This window comes from Argopecten irradians, chromosome 7 (assembly GCF_041381155.1).
Source record: "Argopecten irradians isolate NY chromosome 7, Ai_NY, whole genome shotgun sequence".
In the NCBI taxonomy this organism is placed as follows: Eukaryota; Metazoa; Mollusca; class Bivalvia; order Pectinida; family Pectinidae; genus Argopecten; species Argopecten irradians.
Window position 1 is genome coordinate 13,758,166 of NC_091140.1, and position 25,791 is coordinate 13,783,956.

Consider the following 25,791-nt stretch of genomic DNA (forward strand, 5'->3'; position numbering starts at 1 on the left):
TTTTTACCTTATGGAGGAGTGGAGCTAGAACAAGTGTAGATATTGTTTCCTTTGTTTTTACCTTATGAAGGAGTGGAGCTAGAACAAGCGTAGATATTGTTTCCTTTGTTTTTACCTTATGAAGTAGCAGAGCTAGAACAAGCGTAGATATTGTTTCCTTTGTTTTTACCTTATGAAGGAGTGGAGCTAGAACAAGCGTAGATATTGTTTCCTTTGTTTTTACCTTATGAAGGAGTAGAGCTAGAACAAGCGTAGATATTGTTTCCTTTGTTTTTACCTTATGAAGGAGTGGAGCTAGAACAAGTGTAGATATTGTTTCCTTTGTTTTTACCTTATGAAGGAGCAGAGCTAGAACAAGTGTAGATATTGTTTCCTTTGTTTTTACCTTATGAAGGAGCAGAGCTAGAACAAGCGTAGATATTGTTTCCTTTGTTTTTACCTTATGAAGGAGTGGAGCTAGAACAAGCGTAGATATTGTTTCCTTTGTTTTTACCTTATGAAGGAGTGGAGCTAGAACAAGCGTAGATATTGTTCTCTTTGTTTTTACCTTATGAAGGAGTAGAGCTAGAACAAGCGTAGATATAGTTTCCTTTGTTTTTACCTTATGAAGGGGCAGAGCTAGAACAAGCGTAGATATTGTTTTCTTTGTTTTTACCTTATGAAGGAGTGGAGCTAGAACAAGCGTAGATATTGTTTTCTTTGTTTTTACCTTATGAAGGAGTGGAGCTAGAACAAGCGTAGATATTGTTTCCTTTGTTTTTACCTTATGAAGGAGTGGGGCTAGAACAAGTGCACTGTCAGTACATCTCCCTGTCACCACAATGTCAGCACCAAGCTCAAGGGCACGGGCGATCGGACCAGCTCTGTAAACAAAACAAATCCACTGTCATTTTTGAGAGAAAAAAACATGATCGTCTAACATTGTATTCTAATTCTTTGTTTACTGTTCCATACCGGTTTCGAGATCCAAAAACAACATGGGTAAAGTGCAATTTGTTGTTGATTAGTCCCAACTTCTGGTGATTGTGAATGTCACAAGGTGGGACTAATCAACGGTAAATTTCACTTTTCCCATGTTTTTTGATATCTCAAAACCCCAATATTAAAGTTTGCTTCCATTTTTGTTTTTCGAGTTAATCACCTTTTAAACAGACATTTTGAGACATGATCCAATTGCAAAAGTTAGCATCTTCTTTACAGACTGATCACATGCTATCTATTATTAGGTAAATCATAAATCACATTAAAAAAATTAGAAAAATATCATTTTGGGAATGACAAATTACAATTTGGTATTGACCAATAACTGTTCAGTTGTCATTAACTACATATGATTTTCATTTTATGATTATCTCCCTTATACCACTAAATGTTAAATTCTCTTATTTTCCCTTTTGGAAATTTTGCTTGATAGTTAAAACCTTACCCGAGATATGCATTCATACTGTTAACTGTGCTGGGGAACTTCTGTCCAGAAAACATCTCCTTGTATCCCTGTTCATCGATCTCTGAGCACTACAGCATGTCAATTCAATGTACCAATAAGCAAGCATGAAGGCTATCAATCATCGCTATCAATCATCTTTTAAATAAATCCCTAAAGAAATGATAGAGTAAATGACATTACTAGTCAACAGTGGTGACCTAACCAAACGTTTACACTACAATATCATGGATAAGTTTTTAAACAACAAATTGAGTATCCATGTCCAGTCAAATCTAGTTATGCTAAATTTTTTCTATGCCCCTTCCTAAAAAGTGTGGGATGTAGTGTTATTGTATCTTTATTCATATGAGGTGTTAAATCTTTGCCATTTTTTTATTGATGTTATCAAAGTTATCTTACTTTTGGCATAAGGTCATCGCCCATGACAACGGCAATATTGAGATCTACAGAGGCTTTCTGACAGACTTCTCGGAGGGCTGCAGCACATGCCTGAGGGTTGGTTCCTCCCGCATTACTTATCACACGGATACCTTCAGGTCAAGGAGATAAAAATACAGAACATAGTTTAGCATGACTATAGAATGGGCCTTTATATTTTTCTGTCAGTTTTGAGCCAGTGTTCTAAGATCAGTTTATGCATATGATAAATTTTCTTTCTAAATTGGGGATATATTTTCAAAACTATAATTGCACCTTGATTAACATACAAAGAAAATGTTCAATTGCATTCCCTTCAATGACACATTTCACTTTGATCGTGACCTACCTTTCTTTTTGATTTCTTTAATATATGGAGCTGTGGAAGCCAAGACAAAATCAGGAGCATAGCCCATTTCCTACAACAAAATTCAATTACATGCATAATATAAATAGCCCTGGCTCTGATTTCTCAAAATAAAAGTGCAGACTTAAGTCAAAACTTAAGATTTTCTCCTTATGTAACTTAAATGGAAAAAAATTGACTTATCAGTTTTTGACATAAGTTTGTTTTGAGAAATAGGGACCTGAAGGTTTGTTAATTTTCACCTGACTTAGTGCAGTAAAACTTTAAAACAAATATATGGCTGTAAGAAGTTTTTTCTTTCCCCGTCAAAGATTCCTAAAAGAGGTTTGTAATATGTATTTAACAAACTGTGCTCATAATGAGATAATTATGTTTGTTCACATACATTCTTTTAATAGTGTTTTACTGTAAAATGTAAGCAATACATATTAGAAAAACAATTATAGAAAGATCTTCCAAAAACATTCAAGGTGGTTGTTTGATTCCTTACTTTGCAACTTTTTACAATACAAGATGATAAATCTATAATAAGATAAATAATGGCTTAGTCATAATTGAAAATTGCATATGCCTATCTTTTTAGTTATTAGTTGTTTTTTTCTAATTGAACATATCTAAGAAGAAACCTTTTCTTGGGTAACATTTTAAATCTTTGATATGCAGGTTTTTAAAGTCAATAAAAATTTACGCACTGGATTTTTGTTTTTCGCTGCTGTCATCAAGGACATAGTGATTTCTGACAGATAATCGGACACCAGGTAGTCGATCTTCCCTCCATAAATAAGCTGTGGGGCTGAAAATATAAATAGATGTTGAAATAGAAACTAGATATCTTGCTATAATTGTTCTTGGTATACCAACTTATAGGAGCACACTAGAAGGAAATATTCAGACACACTCTCCGTCAATTTGCGTTTTCCAAGTTGTTTATTCATGACCGCCATATTTTTTATACTTTTTAATACTGAAAGCAGACATGTATAATTACAAATGTATTACCATTAAGACATCTATATTAACTAAATATATTCACCTATACATAATAATTCTTCTAAACACTTTTCTACATTGTAATAATTAAATATGCATCATGGGAACAAAAATATCTGTAGGATAGACTATCTAATTCTTCAGTTGCAGTCTGCGACTTTAACTAGTCCAATGCCCATGACAAGTAATTTTACAGCCGGACTAGTGCCAATTATAATGGACTAGTCCGATTGGACTAGTGGTTCTTCATCCAATCAAAATCAATATAATATGCTCTATTCACAATAACGATGGTCAATTCCATTTTTACACATTTTCACCGCATTCTATATGCAATTATTTCATTCTGATTGCATCATGTTATTCACACTGTAGTTTGGGTAAAAAATTGTCAAGTGATGATGACTGAAGTGCTGAAGCAAAACGACTGTACATACTTGTATTCAATTTGGACTAGTGATTAAATAACCGGACTACTATAAAATTACACAAATCTGAAGATTTTGGACCACCTTCAAAAAATTCAGATTAATTGGTTTTCGAAATCTTAATTGATTATTGGTCGTCATTTTTTTTCGACTAATTTCCTTTTTTTTTCTTTCCGATCATCGGCCCATCACTAGAAATAACTTAAAAGTACCACTACAAGAAAACTAGCTGAAGGACTTTTTTGAATGGCAACTTTTTTCATGAGATAATGATGACCATGCATAGTTGGTCACAATAATTATTATATTTTAACACACAACATTGATATTATGCCAGTTTAATATGAATATTTCTACTGGTTAATTTCATAAAAGACTATATAGCTATATAAGGGCACTACACATATTTACCTGTAAATGTGTGTGGGTGGGCAGTGGTGACAGTGAGCTAGGTTAAGGTTGATTATATATATATATGTACAAATTAAGGACAAGTTGTCTGGGTTTTTCATATTTACATTTTATCTGTACTAGGATAGGGTACTGTTACACCATGGTCAAACCTGTTATAGCTTTAGGCAGGCCAGACCAGTCTATTGTACATGTTGTATACTGGGAGCTGACTGTAACTTTAGGCAGGCCAGTGCAGTATATTTGGATAGTGGTATACATAGCTGAGTATTTACCTGTGCCACAGCATGTTGTCTCTATAATTATAATACTACAGATAATCAGCATATTGTTTACTGGCCATAGGCACTGCCCATTTACCTGTATAGGGAGGGAGAGGTGTGGCCATACCTGCATGTTGACTATCAGGTGTAAATTAAACTACCTATTGACTGTATATGCCTAGGGCTACACTTAACAAACAATTAACTTACAAGTTAATTGTAGTGTGCCCTAGCTATCATACAATTACTGAAATCAAAGACTACTCTGCCATACTCTATATTAGAGACCCCTCTAAATAAAACTTTATTATCGTTACACTCACAGTAGGCCTACAATGTCATGGACAGATGTAAAGTGTTCCAAGCATTTTGAAACACTGCATCTGAATAACTTATCATGATTGTTCGTGACAATGCATGGTGTTTAGTAGTGTTACGACAAGCCTTTCTGAGCGTGATCTTGACCTAACTTTCATTTTGACTGGACTTTGGACGTGTCTACAGTACAGTAGCATTGACCAGTTAGCCGGTTAGCAAACAGTTACCAGAAACTGCCGTGTCGCCCCAGAATCCAGACGAGCATCCTATTCTGACTGTGTTTCCATTCAGTTCCTTTGTGTATCTACGAATAATTGGAGAATAACAGGATAGAACACGCGAGGACGGTCCAAGCAGGCCACCTATTTTAGCAATGCGGTGGATGTGAGCAGCCATTTTCCCGATTTGTTTGTAAATACCACCAAACCGGAAACAATAGTTTACACATGCGCATTGCATCACATGATAATCCGTCACTTTTGCAAGATGGAGGAGAGAGGAAAGACGCATACGTCAAACATTCAATCATTTCCTGTGTTTTGATTTTGTCCCTTTCTCCTAATCCAGGGGTGTGAATTTTCTCTTTGGGAAGCACACCCCTCTCGTAGCCATGGCTGCGATTACAGAAACGGTTTATGGAACGATTGAGGAGGGGCATGTTATGTCAGAAAAGGTCTCGTCTCTCGCTACGAACGTTTACAAAGAATTTGAACGTATGATCAAGAAATATGACGAGGATGTGGTTAAGGAACTTATGCCATTGACCGTCGCTCTCCTTGAAGGATTAGACCAAGCACTAAACGATAAACAGGAGAGCGAAGTTGAGTTAGAACTGCTAAGGGATGACAATGAGCAGCTGCTTACTCAATATGAGAGAGAAAAACAACTCAGGAAGGCTGCTGAACAGGTATAAATCTGCTGCACCCATACATTGAGATGGTCTGGTCATGGCTTATTTAATTTTAAAATTATCCATATCTGTAAAATCTTCCAAAGGTTTAAAACATAGAAAAATATAGAAATATTGGTCATGCTCTTCTGAATAAATTAATATTTTTACATTACATTAAGCTTACCGCTCCAAGATTACCAGTTTTGGTATATTATAGCGGCGAAACCCATACAGATGCAGATACAGCTTGCATTACAAATTTCCTGAAGAGTTTGAATGGACATCTTGAATCTGTGTCTTAATTTGAAAACGTTTTTCAGTATTTACTACAAGGAGTCTTTATTTGTATTCAATTTTATCATAGACATGTTTTCATGTAATCAATTTATGACTACAAATACATGTCAAACATGTCACTGTAATTAAGGCTAACATTCAGATTGAATGCAAACCTGCATATTTCTTAGTGAAGCAGGAACAGATAAGGTAAAACATTGATAACCATGCAGCTTTTAACTCAATCAGAAGAGCATCCAGCTAGTGTTCAGAGGTCCCAGTTCGATTGAACCCTTACCAGACAGCTACATTTTCTCTAGATCCTATCCAGTGTATATGTTACATATTTATTGCTCAACAGTCTCATGTTTTTGAGAATGAAGGGTATCCAGACGTTTTGCCCCAAAGTCTGTTAGCCCCCAGACTGTTTTAGCCGCCGGCCCCCGAAGTTGGTTCGCCCTTAGAACGAATATACGTACCCGGCCTACTATACCTTTTTGCTGGGTACGAAATGGTGCCTACAGGGTTCTCGTTAAAAGCCAGTTGCCAGCAAAAACATTTTTCTTTTTCCTAGTTTACGACCAGCTATTTTTGTCAGGAATAAATATTGGCCACCACGGGGGCCTGTACGTGGCCCCCAACCACCTATTATCATATTTTCAACCACCTATTAAAAAACTTAGTGAGAACCCTGTGCCTATGTGTCCTAGTGGAGCATCGCCTCAGAAAATCAATTTTCCATACTTTTTTGTGGGTTTCCAATTATTTCATGCGTATACATGCAATATTTAACATTTTTGTCCAAAACAAACATTATGACCATTCTTATTATCTACTATTCACAAGATGTCAAGTTCATCATTTGTAGACTTGTCGTATACTTTTCTCTCAAAAACAGTTCATATTTATATGTGAAATAATAATGGCTCACTGTAAATTTGATATTGCATAATGATATGGATAATTGTTTCAGTTTTATTCAAGTTATATAAAACAATACGATCAAATGAATACAAACGTTTGATAATGGTTTGCATAATCATCACTTTGCTCCATTAGCATTAATATATATAGGCATCAATTGTAGCTCTAAAGAGGACAACATTATCGATCAAAAAGTCTTTTGAGCTACAATATTGCAGCTAGTTCACCCCCAGATAGTTCATTCGCCCCAGAGACACTTGATGTTTCACACCAAATATTAAAGATGCTCCACCGCCGACAGAGCATAAATGATATTCATCATTTGAACAATAATTGGTGTTTAATCATGTATATATATATATGTCTAATTAACACAAAAAATAATATAAAATAATTCATTTTGCCTTTGGTGCATGGGCAATCAGTACTTCATTCCATATAGGATATAGTGCCTGGGTATTGGAAGGTATAAAACAATATGATACGTATTGACAATACACTGAAACAATACACGATACGTATTGACGATACAGTGGACCTCTTTTTCAAATTGAATTGACCCTTGTATTTCGAATATTGTGACAATAAAAGACAATTTTGATAAAATTTTCTATAACCAGGAAAAAAATCTACCAAACATTTGATTGGGTTTATCATCGGTGTTAATCAATTTCTGTCAATTTGTATTCTTAATTATGAAACGGAATTTCTAATCCATCTAGGTGTCACAGATGCTTTAAACACCTCCTTTTGATTGAAATGCTGTTACTTGAATGATGTTTCAGAATAAATTTTGTTTGGAATTTCCTATGTCTTTAACGAAAACAGTAGGATGAGTTGTTAAAACGATACAGCAGTATACGATATTTAATACATTGCCGAAAACCGATACGATCGGTATATCGATATTTTGATCCAGCCCTATTTAGGATATAGTGCCACGGAATTTTTTCGGGATGCAATTAATTATTTTTTATATTTTTAACTTAAAATAAAATTAGAAGATCAAACATTTCAATGGTAGTAATGGTGTACAGTTAGTAACTTTTGTAACTGAAGAAAAATACTAAATTGTCTGCTCCTGTTCTTGATAGTGGAGAAAAAAAACATTTGTCAGCGGTGGAGTATCTTTAACTAGGATGTTACGGGAAAAATTAAAATGCAACAGGCTTAAAATCAATAATATTAATAAAAAGTCAAAGATACGGTAGATGGTATATATATGTATATGAAATAAAACCTGGTTTCTTCTGATATTACTAAGGTTGCAGTCACATCATGTGCATTATCAAAAAGTTTAATTGATACTGACGCATTTTAACTTACGTATTGTGACAGTGTTGAAATCTCCTGGGAGAGGACCACTATCAATCAGGATGGCCTTAATAATAATGTTTCATTTTTCTGTGCAACAATAAAAACTTTGTGATTTTACAGATCAGTTGACATGCTCCCGTGATTTTTCGTTTGATCAAACAATCAGTCAGATGTACTTGACAGGCATGCCAAGTAGTGTATGGTTTCTCCCCTATGAAATATAATTGGCTAGCATTGTCAGTCAATGTAATATACTCAGTTGATTGACAAGGTGCACGTGGCCTTCCTAATTAGTTGCATGAACAGACCGGTGACCCAGCTGTATATAGCATGTATTTTGGAATATACACCCAGATTTCTATTGCCTTAGAATACGTATTTCAGACACTTTTGATTCAAACTGACATGTTTCTAAAATAAATGGCATAAATTCTGGTTCACCAAAAATCTAAGACTAGAATGTGTCTGACTACAGAAAGATAAGGCATGCCATATGTATACATCTACTATTCAGAGATTTGGGGTTTGAGTCCTGATCTGGTCACTACGTCAGTACATTTTCTCCTTTCGTATTACATGTATTTGTATGATGAGGAGGGAGGATCTGGCGGGGGATGGTATGTACACTGCACAGTATAGACCAGACTCAGGTCAAACCTGGGATTATTCCTTTCCCCATCTGGCAGGCTTGAGTTTTTTTCAAAATTCAGCTACACTTTAAATCCACACTATTAGTAACTATTAACATAAAATTCAAGTTAAATTCGACTTCGATATTGTTAGTATTTGTAGATGTAGTTGAAATTATGATATATAAAAGATTATTTATAATGGTTTTTTTTTAATAACTTTGGTACAGCAGTTATTGAAAGTCGATACATGTAAACATGCCTTCATTTTAAACTGGTCGCCATAGAAGTTACGATTATTGCCAAACGGAAGTCAGAAAGTTCATGACCTGTTTTCATAAGAGTTCGGAAAGACGTTACTTAGTTACAGTTCACTGCAACAACATCACAATGTTGCATTGGCTAACTTCAGCTTATTTGACTAAGTGGGACCCACCTAGCGATGTTTAATATTTATTTGATTTTTTTTTCAACATTCTTCTAAATCATGAGAAAATAAGAAAGATACAGACATTGGGCCAATTAATGTATAATCTCTTCAAAATAACAGTTATTCAGGGATGGAAAACATTTACTAAACCTAGAAATAAATTAATACATGCAATGACTCATGCTGAGATTTGTAAGCATGCAGATATCTGATATAATGTAATTCAATGTATATAAAAAAAAAAACTTTGCTGTAGTTAGATGTAGTGCAAGGCTGGAATAAATAGTCAACACTGCTAGCCATAGCATTACATGTACCGAATTGAGACTTTTAGAATAAAAAGTCCACAATTATGATAACAAAATCTATAAGGATAGGAGCTCTTTAACTAATGGTTAGATTCAAAATGTGCATTAAAATTGGTATGGATTTACTCCCAACTGTAATCATGCAAGCATATATACCATTTGTAATTTTACATGATCAGGACATGTAAAATTTTAAATATTATACCAAATATTTTTTAAAATGTACTGGTTTCTGATGATACCCCACAATATATAAAATTAACTTAAAATGACGGACTGGGGTCCACTCTGTGGTACTGGTACTTATTTGATGATAAAATACAATATTAAGCTTTCCTAGTGTCAATGATTTATCTCTGACTGTCTGTGTAACTGTCTAGGCAGTGTCTTAATATAATAGCCCAAGTAAATAATGTACCCTATTTACCAATGCAAATTTAAGACTGACAGTTAACATTGTAGGTCTTCTAGATGTTTTTAAAAAGTATTTAAAAACTAGCCATTTATATTTAGACATATCTTCACTAGGAGATAGTAAAGTCTGAAATTACTACGTTTTTATCTGAATTATTCAGACTTTCCTTGTGGAATCAGACTAGTTTTATTATATTCAGACAAAATCTGAAGATTCAGATACGTTTTTTTAAATTCAGACAAGTCACCTAAAATTCAGACAAATGTAATCTAAAATTCAGACAAATGTCATCTAAAATTCAGAGTTGTCGCTGAAGATATTGGCTCCCTGCCAGCAGTCACCGTCGATTAGGTACTGGCCCCCTGCCAGGGTCGGTCACGGCTGAACGCACGGCTTAATTACCTGTGTTTCAGCTAGCCAGAACTGGCCAAGTGCCAGGTCCCAGCATGAGCTACCGGTTACCGAGACATCAATCTGTCATGGTAGTATGTCAGGTGAATGGAGTGAAGCTTTTTAAATTAATCTCAAATAAAATCATTCTGAAACAGATATGTTGTCTTGCTATTGTTTTTTCTTCCATTACAATTGCAAAATTCCAGTGTGAACTACCGGTTGCAGGTATAAGTAATGGTACTGTATTTAATCAGGTAAGAGAAGTGAAGTTTTTGTAACTTTAATCTGAATAAAATTCATTCCGAAAACTGAAGCATTGTCTTGTTGTTGTTGTTTGTAAATAAATAAAACTGCCCAGAAATCCCAGTGTGTGAACTACCGATATCCGGGGCATAAATCATGGAAATATATCAGGTAAAAGGAGTGAAGTTTTTGTAAAAGGATCTGAATAAAATTCATTCCGTAATTAAACAGAAGTATTGTCTTCTTGTTGTTTGTAACTAAATAAAAGTGCCAAATCCGAACGTGAACTACCGATTGTCGCGATATAAGAAATGGTAGTATATCGGGTAAAAGGAGTGAAGTTTTTGTAAAAGGATTTGAATAAAATTCATTCCGTAATTAAACTGAAGTATTGTCTTGTTGTTGTTTGTAACTAAATAAAAATGCCAAATCCCAGCTTGAACTACCGATTATCGGGGTATAATTAATGGTAGTATATCAGGTAAGAGAAGTGAAGTTATTGTAAAAGAATCAGAATAAAATTCATTCCGGAATTAAAGTATTGTCTTGTTGTTTGTAACTAAATAAAACTGCCAAATCCATGCGTGAACTACCGATTACCGGGGTATAAGAAATGGTAGTATATCAGGTAAGAGAAGTAAAGTTTTTGTAAAAGAATCTGAATAAAATTCTTTCCGGAATTAAACAGAAGTATTGTGTTGTTGTTTGTAAATAAGTAAAATTACTAAATCCCAGCGTGAACTACCGATTGCCGGGGTGTAATTAATGGTAGTATATCAGGTAAGAGAAAAGAAGTTTTTGTAAAAGGATTTGAATACAATTCATTCCGTAATTAAACAGAAGTATTGTCTTGCTGTTGTTTTTAACTAAATAAAAATGCCAAATCCCAGCGTGAACTACTGATTGTCGGGTTATAAGAAATGGTAGTATATCGGGTAAAAGGAGTGAAGTTTTTTTAAAAGGATTTTGAATAAAATTCATTCCGTAATTAAACTGAAGTATTGTCTTGTTGTTGTTTGTAACTAAATAAAAATGCCAAATCCCAGCTTGAACTACCGATTATCGGGGTATAAGTAATGGTAGTATATCAGGTAAGAGAATTGAAAGTTTTTTGTAAAAGGATCTGAATAAAATTCTTTCCGGAATTAATCAAAAGTGTTGTGTTGTTGTTGTTTGTAAATAACTAAAACTGCCAAATCCCAGCGTGAACTACTGATTGCCGGGGTATAATTAATGGTAGTATATCAGGTAAGAGAAATGAAGTTATTGTAAAAGAATCAGAATAAAATTCATTCCGGAATTAAAGTATTGTCTTGTTGTTTGTAACTAAATAAAACTGCCAAATCCATGCGTGAACTACCGATTACCGGGGTATAAGAAATGGTAGTATATCAGGTAAGAGAAGTAAAGTTTTTGTAAAAGAATCTGAATAAAATTCATTTCGAAATTAAACTGAAGTATTGTCTTGTTGTTGCTTGGAACTAAATAAAACTGCCAAATCCCAGCGTGAACTACCGATTGTCGGTGTATAATTAATGGTAGTATATCAGGTAAGAGAAAAGAGGTTTTTGTAAAAGAATCAGAATAAAAATTGCTCGGGCACTTACCTGTGAGTTGCAGTGACATGGATCAATTACTAATTAGCGTACCTGTGGCTGTCAATCAAACAACAGGTGGGCTTTCCCTGCTATCAGTATGTGTGATCCCTCATTGTCTTCGTAACGTTTTGCCCGCGGCAAGGTACTTTACTTAGTTAACACTGGTTGTGATTTAGTTTACAATGGTTGTGATTTTCCCCGTGAGTTATTCCAGAGACGTAGACATAATATAACAGAGACGTAGATAAATAAATTATGTATGTCTCTGGTTATACACACTTTTAATTAGGACAACTCGCTACCTGTTTGGTACTATATTCTCATGATGTATGTATCGTCTTGTGTTGAAATTAATATTTTAAATGAAACATATGAACGTTTTACTGAAAATCAATCATATTTACGTTAAGTTTGTAGAAACGAAAACTTGCTGGACATGAAGACGAAATATATATTATGCGACTTGAACTTCTCGATATTTCTGAAAAATTGCCTTTATTGAATATAAACAAAATAACAAAAAGAAGTTTTTGTAGAATCTGAACCTGTTTCACTGTTCTCACATACAGAATTAAACAGAAGTATTGCCTTGTTGTTGTTTAGTAACTAAATATAAACTGTCAAATCCCAGTGAATAGTACCAATTGCCAAAATTAGCGTGAACTACGGATTTACGTGGTATAAGTAATGGTAGTATACCGATAAAAGAAGTGAAGTTTTTTGTAAAAGGATCTGAATAAATTTCATTCCGTAATTTTAAAGTATTGCTTGTTGTTGTTTGGATACTAAATAAAACTGCCAAATCCCAGCGTGTGAACTACCGATTGCCGGGTATAAGTATTAATGGTAATGTATCATTATTTTGAGTTTCTTTTTCAGATATAGACTTGCTATCATAGATGTGATAAGTATAGTGAACACTTGTTGGTCCGTGCAAGATTTTAGACTATTAGGGTTGATGCATGTCGAATCATTTTACAATCATGATGATTGGAGATTACGCAATTGCCCATAAGCATGGCTTCACCTTGATTTAAATTGAATTCAATATCTGTATACAAAATACCTAATGTGATCCAGCCTTAATACAAGACCCTGTAGCAGAGGTAATGGTATACTAAGTTGCCATGCGACATTTTACTTTACCTGACATTCAACACACCTAGCGGGTGTTATCATATTTAGTTCTTCCTATGATGAATTGAAACTATGGATTCCTGAATTATAAAATGGTATTACCATGTGCAAAATGCTAATAACTTTTTCGGTACCAGGATAACCCAAATACTAAAAAAGTAAATTATATAAATGGTACTATCCGTGAAATACCTGACAGTAATAATTATAACACAGAATGTTTCAAAAGCCTAATTATTATATCGCCGACTATATTAAAGATCAATCAAACCCTTTATAACAAGTCTAGTATGTATTTTGCCACATTCTCCTTTTTTTTTGACTAGGTCAATGTTAATAATGCCAATTAATTTGCTTCGTATATAATAATAATTATACAAATAGCATTTTGTAATCTATTCTTCTAATCCCTAGTCATGCTTATTGGTCCAATATGTATCTGGCTTATGGCGGCTATTCTTACTTGACCTCTACCGTTTATTTCTACAATAAAAAGAGAAAACAAAATAATATGACTGTAAAATTAACAAGACTGGTTAATTTACTTTCGTCCAAGCCAATTACAAGAATTTTAAAGTATCCATTTTATAAATAGCTTGTCTTAAAAATCAATAATGCTTTTCTTATCATATTGGTAGAGAATTTTAGTCGATAAAGCGTTAATTTCGAAAAGCATGAACTACAACTGGATCTCATAAGCCTGAAGGGTACCTTTAGCTTAAAAAGTTATAATGTCATTGGAGACTTGTTTCAGTATGTGTGGTTTTTACTAATTATCCAACACAACCATGTCACACCTACCGGTCTGTATAAAATGCCTCGATGTACATCTTTAGTTGTTAATGTTTTGATTGATTGATCGAATACAAGAAATTTAGGGTGAGATGTTCTATTCCACTTATCACCGTGGTATAGTCCTGACGGGGCCGTAATTTTTAGATTTGGTCTATCGTACTGACAACCTGCAATATGAATGTATTTACCTGGTTTAATTATATTCATTATCAGATATCCGTGTGACCTGACAGAGAAGAAACATACCATATTACTACACAGCAAATATTGTTTCAAAAGTAATCTTTACATCCGCAACATAACTTTATACTAAATAATTCAACCCTCCATCGTCTTGTATTTATCTTGCAACTAACTTTCTTCTCTTTTTTGGTACTAGGTCATTGTTACCCGAATAATTCTTGACCAAGATTTTGCGTTTTAGTTACTATAATTTAACCGATACTAATCTATTACTGGCCATCAACCTCCTTAGTCTTTTGCCCCCGGCGTCATCGCTATTACATAATGACCTCTACACTCTTGTACCCGATATTACAGTTCGGGACATCTCAATTTATAAATAACAAACATGTTACGATCACGTTTGTCAGGTCATTTTAACATAGGGACCAGCTAACAGATGAAAATACTTTAATTTGCATCAATGATTTATATTCAGATCCTTGCAAAATTTTGTATTTTCAATTTCTACAGTTTTTTTGTATACTACCATTATCTTATAACCCTTTTAATTTCGGCAATCGTTGTTCACGCTGGGAGTTTTGAAGTCAGTTTTTTAATAATGTATACATTTAAACAATTACCCGGCAACAACAAATACTTTTGTTTAATTCCGGAACAAAATTTACTTCTGTTTAATTACCGGAATGAAATTTATTCTTTTAAAAAAACTTCACTTCTCTTTCTGTTATACTCCATTACTTATACCCCTCGGTGGTATATCACATCGGTAGTTCACGCTATGGATTTGACAGTTTTATTTAGTTTACAAACAACAACAAGTTACGAGTTTTAATTCCGGTAAATTACGATTTTTTTTTCAAGATTCTTTTACAACAAAAACTATATTCCAAACCATCTCCGTGTGAAGACGCTTTAATAAATAAAATCTGCCGATATTTTGAAATTTCCCAATATTCTTCTGATTTATGTTACGTGTTTTTATTCAATAAAGGCATTTTTTTCAGAAATATCGAGAAGTTCAAGTCGCATAATATATATTTCGTCTTCATGTCCAGCAATGTTTATCGTTTCTACAAACTTAACGTAAATATGATTGATTTTCAGTAAAACGTTCATATGTTTCATTTAAAATATTAATTTCAACACAAGACGATACATACATCATGAGAATATAGTACCAAACAGGTAGCGAGTTGTCCTAATTAAAAAAAAAGTGTGTATAACCAGAGACATACATAATTTATTTTATCTACGTCTCTGTTATATTATGTCTACGTCTCTGGAATAACTCACGGGGAAAATCACCATTGTAAACTAAATCACAACCTAGTGTTTTTGTCAGGAATAAATATTGGCCACCACGGGGGCCCCCATCTGACAGTCTTGAGTCTTTTTTAAAATTCAGCTACACTTTAAAGCCACACTATAAGTAACTATTAACATAAAAATTAAGTTAAATTTGACTCCGATATTGTTAGTATTTGTAGATGTAGTTGAAATTATGATATATAAAAGATTATTTATAATGGTTTTTTTTTAATAACTTTGGTACAGCAGTTATTGAAAGTCGATACATGTAAACATGCCTTCATTTTAAACTGGTCGCCATAGAAGTTACGATTATTGCCAAACGGAAGTCAGAAAGTTCATGACCTGTTTTCATAAGAGTTCGGAAAGACGTTACTTAGTTACAGTTCACTGCAACAACATCACAATGTTGCATTGGCTAACTTCAGCTTATTTGACTAAGTGGGACCCACCTAGCGATGTTTAATATTTATTTGATTTTTTTTTCAACATTCTTCTAAATCATGAGAAAATAAGAAAGATACAGACATTGGGCCAATTAATGTATAATCTCTTCAAAATAACAGTTATTCAGGGATGGAAAACATTTACTAAACCTAGAAATAAATTAATACATGCAATGACTCATGCTGAGATTTGTAAGCATGCAGATATCTGATATAATGTAATTCAATGTATATAGAAAAAAACTTGGCTGTAGTTAGATGTAGTGCAAGGCTGGAATAAATAGTCAACATTGCTAGCCATAGCATTACATGTACCGAATTGAGACTTTTAGAATAAAAAGTCCACAATTATGATAACAAAATCTATAAGGATAGGAGCTCTTTAATGGTTAGATTCAAAATGTGCATTAAAATTGTTATGGATTTACACCCAACTGTAATCATGCAAGCATACCATTTGTAATTTTACATGATCAGGACATGTAAAATTTTAAATATTATACCAAATATTTTTTTAAATGTACTGGTTTCTGATGATACCTCACAATATATAAAATTAACTAAAAATGACGGACTGGGGTCCACTCTGTGGTACTGGTACTTATTTGATGACAAAATACAATATTAAGCTTTCCAAGTGTCAATGATTTATCTCGGACTGTCTGTGTAACTGTCTAGGCAGTGTCTTAATATAATAGCCCAAGTAAATAATGTACCCTATTACCAATGCAAATTTAAGACTGACAGTTAACATTGTAGGTCTTCTAGATGTTTTAAAAAGTATTTAAGACTAGCCATTTATATTTAGACATATCTTTCATTCCATCTGCTTTGGAAATTATTTACTGGTATACACAAATGAATATATCAAATGTATTCCTAAAGTTTTGGGATCTGTTTCTTATTCTTTCTTTACAAGTTGTTTCAGTTAATTATGAAAAATATATTTATATTTCATATCAGAAATATTTGGAGATGGAGGATGGTGTTGAAGGTCAGAAAAAGGAGCATGAGGAGAAGGTGGAAAGCATGGAGTCTGTCATACGTATGCTGGAACTCAAATCCAAGAATGCATCAGATCATGGTACACATATATTCCTAGTTATTTCAAGTTACTTATGACCTGTATTTATCTTCTCAGATATCTTAGTGACAACAGAAGTAAAAAGAAATGTCATGTTCAGGAAATACCAATTTTGTAATAATTTCTCAAACAGAAACTTTTATATGTCATAATTTCAGTTGAAATAACTCATTCATTGTTTAGGCTCCAGCCAAGCATTTGGATAGGATGGTGCTTCAACATTGATTCACTGCCAATGCATTTTTACAAACTATCTACTGCTTGATAACTTTTTGTGTATCAAACTAACAACTGGCTTAAGTGTATGTCTGTAACAAATTAAATGTGTCTGTTCATCTGAGGTCAACATGTTCCATTTATCATGATATATGTAGTAAAGGTACCTTTAATAAAGATTATAATAGCTTGACATTTCATTTCTGAAATATTCCTTAAGTTGCGAGAATGGAAGAAAAGGACAGCGAATGGAAAAAAGAATACACAAAACTCCACGAGAGATACACAGAGGTAATTATAAAATCATGCTGGTGTCAGATTACAATACAAGTTATAAACCATGCAGGACATTGTCCGTTCAGTTTCTTGATGAGAATAGTCCTGAAATCAGGGAGCTGTATTCAGCTTAATGTGAGTCACTTGATATTATTATAATGATAATTATTTAAATAATAAATAATTTCATTTTATCTGAAAATCTTTATTGTAAATAAGCTATTAGTCTAAATAAATTGGCTGTGAATGACACTATTATTCATTTACACACTTATATAAAATCACATTTTCACAACTTTCTTCACTGATTGACTGTATGTTACTAATTGTGAACCACTAGCAATTGTTAATGGAAATCAAAAAAAAATATGAGGGATCAACACATTATGTTCAAATCTTTTCTTTCTAGCTGTTCCGTACTCACATGGACCAGATGGAGAGGACAAAGATTCTAATGGGTACTGACAAATTAGAGTTATCTAACAGTCCTCGTAACAAGTACGTATCAAAGACAGAAGGAAAAATATTCATGGTCTTAATCCTCTACAAACAATGTTAATATCTCCAAAAAAAGCTAAGCTTTGAGTTTTTGTTATAGTTTAAAAATTTATAATTAACAACATTACTTGAATTAGAAATTAATAACATCTAACTCTAAAATTTAGTTTCACAGAGTATAATTCTGATACAAATAAATAAATCTAGCACTTTTGTATGATACCAGAAAAGTTCATAAATCAATAGTAAAGACTATAAAATATTATCTTCTTACAGGGGCTTTCAACTTCCAAACCTTCGGCCAGTCAGTATGGTCATCACTGGTCAGAACATGACCCCGTTGAGGTCAAGTGGTACCCCTCCCAGTCTGAACAGCCTAGACATCATGTCCCCTCGGACTCCGGCCGATTCTAATATCAGTCTGAAGAGTGAGCTCGGAGACCTTGATTCCCCGGACGTCACAGATAAACGACGTTCAGGCAAGAAGGTTGGCACATGTGACAAGGAACAGCTGACAGACAATATACTGGTGAAAGAGTTTGGTACTACGCCGAGTAAGTCACTTTGTTGTGTGTCTGTGTTATATATGGTTGTCAGACTGAAGTTTATACATAACCAATTCAAACTAGTTGAGATTCAATTCAAACTAGTTGAGATTCAATTCAAACTAGTTGAGATTCAATTGAAAGTAAAGAAATTGATCTGATATGAAATATAATTCAATAGTATCTATTTAGATATAATATGTTGAAAATACATTTTGCTGTTTGATGATAATTTTCTTACAAAAAAGTTACTAATTACCAACTCGATGATGTTGATGCTGTACATTCAATAAAAAGGATCTATTATTTTATTGCTAAAATTTTATAATTACACTGCTTCTGATGCAATAAGGGAACCAATTTGATGGTCACACAGACATTGTAAAAAATATGAGAAAAGTAAATGTCAACTTTTGAGATACATTGTCAGATTGCTACAATTCCTGGAGGTGCCCTTGTGCTGTTAAATACTATAATATCACATGAGGCCTATTTTATGTGTTGTTCCTGTGATGTTGTATGGTTCTTTCTGTCCGTGTGGTGATGGTATCCTATTTCATCCTGTCTGTAGGCAGCTGGTAAACATTGTTTAATCAATGTCATTAGATGTTAGTTTTGTTATTTTGGTATTTGCATAAATATGTAGGAAAAGTATTGAAATACATTGTATTTGAAAAAATCTAACCAAATCAGCAATTTCCAACAATGGTTTTCCATCCCATGTTGAGAAACCGCAAAGAAGGAAACTAAAATACTTAAAATATAGTCTCGCATCAGAGACACAGCTTTGAAATGAGCTACACGGAATCTTTTATTAGATAAGTGACTCATATCAAAAAAAATTTTTTGTTTTTGCTGCAAGTAGTGTTCACTACAATCTTGAAATTGGCAAAGATTGGCAAAGAATCACTGGTTTCGATATTTGTTTAAAGTTATAGACTAGAATAGGTAATGAATTAACTCCTATATCTATTTGGAGCTCTACAGACAGGTTGAATGTGCTTTGCTGATATGGCCATTGCACGGTAAGATCTGTTTATCAGCTACTGCCCAAATATGCCTTCCACATGAACACTTTTCCTTTCATTTACGTTTTTATGTTGTATTTTAAATTTCATTTCCTGTTTCAGCTTTTTGTTTTGCTTTCTTTTAGTTTTGCATGTTATTAGTGGTTTTGTGTTTTCTCATTCTACTATTAGAAGATGGTGTACAACCTGAATCCTCAGAAAACCCCTCAAGTGTTCAAATAAACGGTGTTATAGACTCTAAAAGTGATAAAGACAATTCTAGTCAAGACAATGAGAGGCCGGAGTCTCATAACGTGGCAGCTGGTGAGACAGCACCAAAACACACCGACCCGCCCAACCATATAGACCGGGCGGAAAACTCACAGCCAAGTCATTCAGTTGAAACATTAGCAGCTCATACCAAAGTATTAGACTCATCTTCATCAGACACAACAGCATCTTCTGTCATACTTCCCGAAGGGAAAGATAACTCTGTGATAAAATCAACACCCGAAAAATCGGAGCCACAGGTGAATACATCCACGCCGCAGAGTGGTGTCGAGGGTGAGGAGGAGCGAATCAGGTTTGATAGCATTGATCACGAGGAGGCAGAGTTTGAGGAGGATAGAATCCCTGGTAAGTTACCCGTCGACAACGGGACACTAAATCAGAGTTATCTGCCCATGGTGTTGTATGTGTTGTAGCTTATCTGTTTATGTATACTCCTATTCACGGCCATACATGTTCAGGCACTAATTTCTCTATTGGAAGCACTTTTATCATTAAAGCAACATTAAAGGTTACAGACTGTTTTTTGTTGTTTCGAAATAAAATATCAAACTCTAGATAAAATCTTGATAACTTTAAAATTACATTTTAAAGACCCCAGACACAGGATAAATACTACCAACTGACAAAATATCTGTTTTTTAATTTTGCAACATTATCAAGCTTAAATTTTTTAATCTCTGATATCAAATAGATATTTCAACAACAGTCACTGTTTCACCTCTGTCAAAATACATTCGTTAGTTGATATTATCTTAAGTTTTATAAAATGTTACATATAGTTATTGACAGGAAAAAATATGAGTAACAAAATAGTAATAGTCATAGATACAGGAGGCGAAGCAGAAGTAAAAAATATGAATTACTTCTTATTCCTGTACTAATCATCTACACAATGAACGATCACAGATGTCACTGTGTACAACACAATCACATGTTCAGATTCCTTATTTGATACAAGAAGCTTTATTTAACATCGCATAATACAAACATATAACATTAACATAATAGCGCTTTTTCTGTGACAAAACATGACAAAAGATAAATGATCTTGGAAAAATTCCAATGATATAGAACTCAAAAACAGTCTGAACCTTTCATACCATTGGCCTTTGGGTACTTTTGACTTTGATATAATACCCAGTTTCTCTCCTTCTTTGAATGCTTTCCTTTTGGAACCTGCCCCTTGGTAAGTATGCAGTTTGTCTTGAACATTGCAGTTATGTGTTGAATGATGAGTTACTTGACTTGTACATTGCAAAACGCATTGCTTATAGTCTGTCACTTAATATGCTAGATATGCAAAACTTCATTCATTTATTATAATCAATTATTTATTAAAAATGATGAGATTTATTCATTAAAACATAAAATAGAAATAGGTGTATATGATAATTTTAAAAATCAATTGTCAAAGATTTTAGTATATGGGATTCCGTTTTGTCAAAGAGCAAACCTTTTCCTGCTTATAAACATGCAGGTATGTGTTAACTGTTTTTGATTACCTGTGACATTTTCACCTGTAATGATCTATAAGTCGTTACATGTCCCCATGTACCTACAGGTCTGGATGCAACCATTGCACATATAGTGGCCACAACCCCAGAGTTACAGGAGCTTGAGGAGTCTGTAGGGAGTCAGACCCCAGATAGTACTACTGTGAGGCGATCTCTTAGCAGGTGAGGTTTGGTTGTATATGATTATTCACAACGGTTATCTGACAAATGGACAGATTTATTATAGACCTTTCATTATATGTTTTAATGAGGTAGAATAAACTCAAAATGACTATGACCGTTCTTTTAGAGATAATTAAACATAAAAAAATACAGATGTGCAAATTAATTTCAGCGCACAGAATGGATGAAGAGTCTATTTGTATAAGATTTGCTGACTAATTTTACTAAAATATCAATTTTCCTATTTGATGTGAAATTGAGACTGAATTCTAATTGTATATATATGGTATAATACTGTTAACATATTGATTTTCTATTTTATTAACGTTGACCAGGAGAAACAATGATTCTATCTTTGACGAGTTGAATGTCCAGGATGTTGAGTTAGGCGATGACTTCGGCATTACAGGTAAGGTTGACGGCATGTTGTTTGTTCTCTGTGTATCTGTACTGTCCTTTAAGGGAATCTCTGTCTTTAGAAGGCTTAGCCATAAGATGCCTGCTAGTTCTGTTCTTATCTCTGGAGCATCTTGATGGATTAGAGGGGATGGAGAAAATCTACTACTGCTAATTAGAATTGTATTTACACAGTTTAGTTAAAATGGACCTCTATTGTTTTAATGTGTTAATCTGTTGTATATGTTACAATTAAGATGATGTATTATATGTTCAGTCTTAGGTTAAAATATTGCATTATAACAAAAGTGCTCTTATAGCCAAAATTTCAATTGTTTGGAATTAAATTATCATTTTAGATAAGTATATTAAGAAATGTTCATTATAAAACTTAAGTTCTTACTTTTTGCATCTCAGTTATATGTATTGACAATTTAGACAAGGTCACTTTGGAATTTCAACGCAATATTCTGATAATAAGTGCGATGTATGCATAACATCGTATTGAGCTTACATAATATTGATGTGTTTGTGTCTAATAAACAAAGGCTGTTAAATCTTAATGTTTTTATTGCCTGCTTCAAAAACATGTAATATGTATGCATCTGTATATTGGTTAACTGAAATATTACTCCTAATGATTCTGGTATCCATGGTGATGGTGTAATTACTGCAGGTTTGCTGTTCATTACAAGGTGTTGTTTTATGACTTGCATAATTATTTGCAATATCAAAATTAAAATTGGATAAAGAAATTTTCCGCTTAAGAAATATGACTGAAAGGCTTCAGTAGTGCTAAATTTAATAAATAAAAAGTTCCAGATAAAAGTGAAGATTAGATTCTAATTGTGTTAATTACTTTTAGAAAGTTAATCTATAAATTTCCTATGCTAGCCTAATTTGGATAGGTTAAGTTATCAGAATGTTCAAATCAAGTGATTTCCTAAGATATGGTACATCATTGCTGTAGCTATATACTTTAGTATTCTATGCTTTTGCTTTTACAAATTAGTCAATAAAAGTTCATAAATTTTATCCCTATTTAGTGATAGTAATGCCACTTTGCCACTCATACCATGTTTTTCAGATTTTAGGATTTATAATGCGTTGTGTTCAAATTAATTAAATTTTTTTGGAGGACGGTCTGTAATAAGTTTTTTGTAAATGACAGTAAAGAAAATCAAACATAATTGAGAAAGGTAGGAAAATATAGACAGTTACACGAAGTATTCTTTGTTTGAATATTACAGAGTTATCTCCCTTGCAGGAAGGTATCAAATATGATGTCATTTATTGTGAGCAAACATTACTTTCTGAAAAATATGACATTATGCTCTCAAACAAATGAGGTCACAACAAGTACCTACCCACAAAGGCAGATAACTCTTTAATATGCAAAGACGGAATTGAATCGCTTTGAATAAATATCATGATAAAAGGTTGTCACATGTATACTGATATAAATCTCGACTCTGTTGTAAATCAAAGGGAGAGAAGTGACTCCCGGGGACTATTCGTCATCAGGTGAGAAAGCTTACCAACGACTCTGCACTATAAATGTCGTCATGGTCTGTGTTAGCAACCCCAGAATGAATTCTGTTCTATTCTGTTTGTCAGCGTATGGCATTTATCTTTGTCTCAGTTTTAAATTTTGCTTGATGTATGGATTTTTATTTAATCTAGATGTAACATTTTAGTGAATCAGCATGATTATATGTAAATAGATATATATATTTACTACTAATATTTTAGTTTGTAATAATGTGTTTCCTGCAGCAGAGGATTTATTTGTTTTATCTGTAGATGAGGAAGTCCAAAATTGATTAAAAATGGAAGATATATATCTTTCTTTTTTTATAGCGAAATTATAGGGGGAAAATTATTCCTTATTTTCACACACAAAAATGTCAACTAAAATGAAAAATTGAAAAACATTGCCAGAACATAGAAATCAATTTTACATGGTGTATATATGATTTTCTGTCACAAGAAAAGATAATTTTCATTCTTTTTGGGAAGAAGATTTACAAAAAATTATTAAGAAAATGATTTGACTGTTCATATTTATATGTATATTTCTTTAAAAAAAACAACAACAGAAACCAGCAACCAAATGAAAACAAATATGTCTGCAGTATAAACATTAAAATTTGTTTTTATATAAGTAGCTGTGTATATATGTATGTACTACTAACTAAAAATCTATATACTCTGGAATGTTGGTTTGTTCCTCATCATAAACTAGATACTGAATCTTTGGCTGGTACTACTATTTCTCTCTCTATTCTGTCTATCACATATTATATCAAAGTAATATATATGTAATCAAAGAAGTTATGAACAATCAGCAAAACTTATTGTATAAGAATGACAAAAGTTTGTATTCGGTATCTGATTTATCAAGATTATATATCTTCTTGTGTATCTAACAGAAAATATTTTTATCATTTCATTAGATATCATTTGCTACTATTGAAACAAATTATTTTGCTGAGGATAAATATATATAAAGATGTTACACCACTGACAATGGTATTTTTCCGCTATCAAAAACAGCAGCAGAAAAATTCCTAATTTTCTTGCATTACAAAAGTGATTTATTTTATACCATTACCACCATTGAAAAGTTTGAGCTTCTTATTTTACTTCAAGATTAAAAAAAATATTAAAAATGATTAAATGCTTTCTGGGAAAAACCATGGCACTATGCCCTATAGTGAATGAAGTACTAATTGTGTGTCTGCCAAAATCAAAACAATTTATTTCATAACTTTTTTGTGTTAATGAGACATTCATTGACATGAGTAAACTCCAATTATTGACTATGTTCTGTCAGCAGTTGAGCATTTTAACAAATGTAACATTCAACATTTATGTTAGGTTATTATAAGATGTATTGAGTAGATTTATGTTAGGTTATTATAAGATGTATTAAGTAGTTGATGGGTTTTGTTGAACGGTAAATCAGTAAGATTTACGATTCTGTAGCCAGCTCATTAAAATAAGAGATAAAGTCTGCTCCAGACAGCTGGTTCAGTGGTGGCATTGATGGGACAATCTGACTAGCTATTAAGTCCAGCTAAGTCCCTTGGCCTTGGTGAGTCTGGCAGGAGAAAATCGTGTATTGGATTTCTCATCAGGAACATAGCGGGCTTAATGAAACAACTAATTCATACAGACACTGAGATACACTTTGTATATCTGTTAGGACATATTCAAGGCTTCATACTGTCCTTACAGTTTTCTGAAGATTTATAGCTTAATTATATTGTTATTGTATTACTAGGTAAAATCAATATTCACTGAAATATGAATTTTACCATAATACATAAAGGTAGATTGTACATAATAACTGAAAAGACTTTAGGTATTTTGTTAAGAACATTTTGCTCTGTATTTGAGATTCATTTTTGAGAATATCTCCGAAAATTTGTACCCACTAAACTACTTATTTAGAAAATGGACTAAAATGATAAATGAAAAAAAAATGTAGCTATCAACTTCTAATCAAATAATCAAACTATGAGTATGAAAAAATGATTTCTGTCAGTAACGAAGTTCAGTTTTATTTTAACAACTGATTCAGAAAAGTATTTATTTTACAGCAATTAATATGATTTTAATTAGCATTAATCAAAGTAATTATTAAGAGATCTAGATGATTGGTAAATCTTGTGCTCATTTATGAATTTTTTCAATTTGATACAAGAACTTTGATTACACAAGAAATGTTTTGTTATTTTGGGGAAGAATTTTTTGTTTAATGTGAAGTAAATCTATTTAAGTTACCAGGAAGTCTGATATTGTTTTCAAAGAATAAGACAAGAAAAAAGCATGTTGCACAATTTTCTTTTCTGTTGCTTT

General features: G+C 33.0%; 2 protein-coding genes across 23 annotated transcripts in view; one reads left to right on the top strand and one right to left on the bottom strand.

Moving 5' to 3' along the window:
* The window catches only part of LOC138327036 (uncharacterized), a 31,096-nt gene extending 26,039 nt beyond the window's left edge, over nucleotides 1–5,057 (bottom strand). Inside the window, exons 1-6 of the mRNA XM_069273027.1 lie at nucleotides 4,869–5,057; nucleotides 2,924–3,024; nucleotides 2,214–2,283; nucleotides 1,847–1,977; nucleotides 1,427–1,515; nucleotides 116–863 (exon numbers count right to left, since the gene is read on the bottom strand). Coding sequence (XP_069129128.1) covers nucleotides 116–863; nucleotides 1,427–1,515; nucleotides 1,847–1,977; nucleotides 2,214–2,283; nucleotides 2,924–3,024; nucleotides 4,869–5,037 — 1,308 coding nt within the window. The 5' untranslated portion in view covers nucleotides 5,038–5,057. The remainder of the gene's footprint in view (nucleotides 1–115; nucleotides 864–1,426; nucleotides 1,516–1,846; nucleotides 1,978–2,213; nucleotides 2,284–2,923; nucleotides 3,025–4,868) is intronic.
* Nucleotides 5,040–25,791, top strand: part of LOC138327607 (C-Jun-amino-terminal kinase-interacting protein 4-like) — an 83,870-nt gene continuing 63,118 nt past the window's right edge. For 15 of the 22 annotated variants that reach the window (XM_069273837.1, XM_069273822.1, XM_069273821.1 and 12 more), the window contains exons 1-9: nucleotides 5,040–5,548; nucleotides 16,902–17,022; nucleotides 17,459–17,529; nucleotides 17,924–18,012; nucleotides 18,289–18,566; nucleotides 19,757–20,200; nucleotides 21,417–21,531; nucleotides 21,867–21,940; nucleotides 23,416–23,451. In XM_069273837.1, the coding sequence (XP_069129938.1) occupies nucleotides 5,252–5,548; nucleotides 16,902–17,022; nucleotides 17,459–17,529; nucleotides 17,924–18,012; nucleotides 18,289–18,566; nucleotides 19,757–20,200; nucleotides 21,417–21,531; nucleotides 21,867–21,940; nucleotides 23,416–23,451 (1,525 nt within the window). In that variant the 5' untranslated portion in view covers nucleotides 5,040–5,251. The remainder of the gene's footprint in view (nucleotides 5,549–16,901; nucleotides 17,023–17,458; nucleotides 17,530–17,923; nucleotides 18,013–18,288; nucleotides 18,567–19,756; nucleotides 20,201–21,416; nucleotides 21,532–21,866; nucleotides 21,941–23,415; nucleotides 23,452–25,791) is intronic. The other 7 variants (XM_069273827.1, XM_069273831.1, XM_069273839.1 and 4 more) reach the window with 3 other exon arrangements.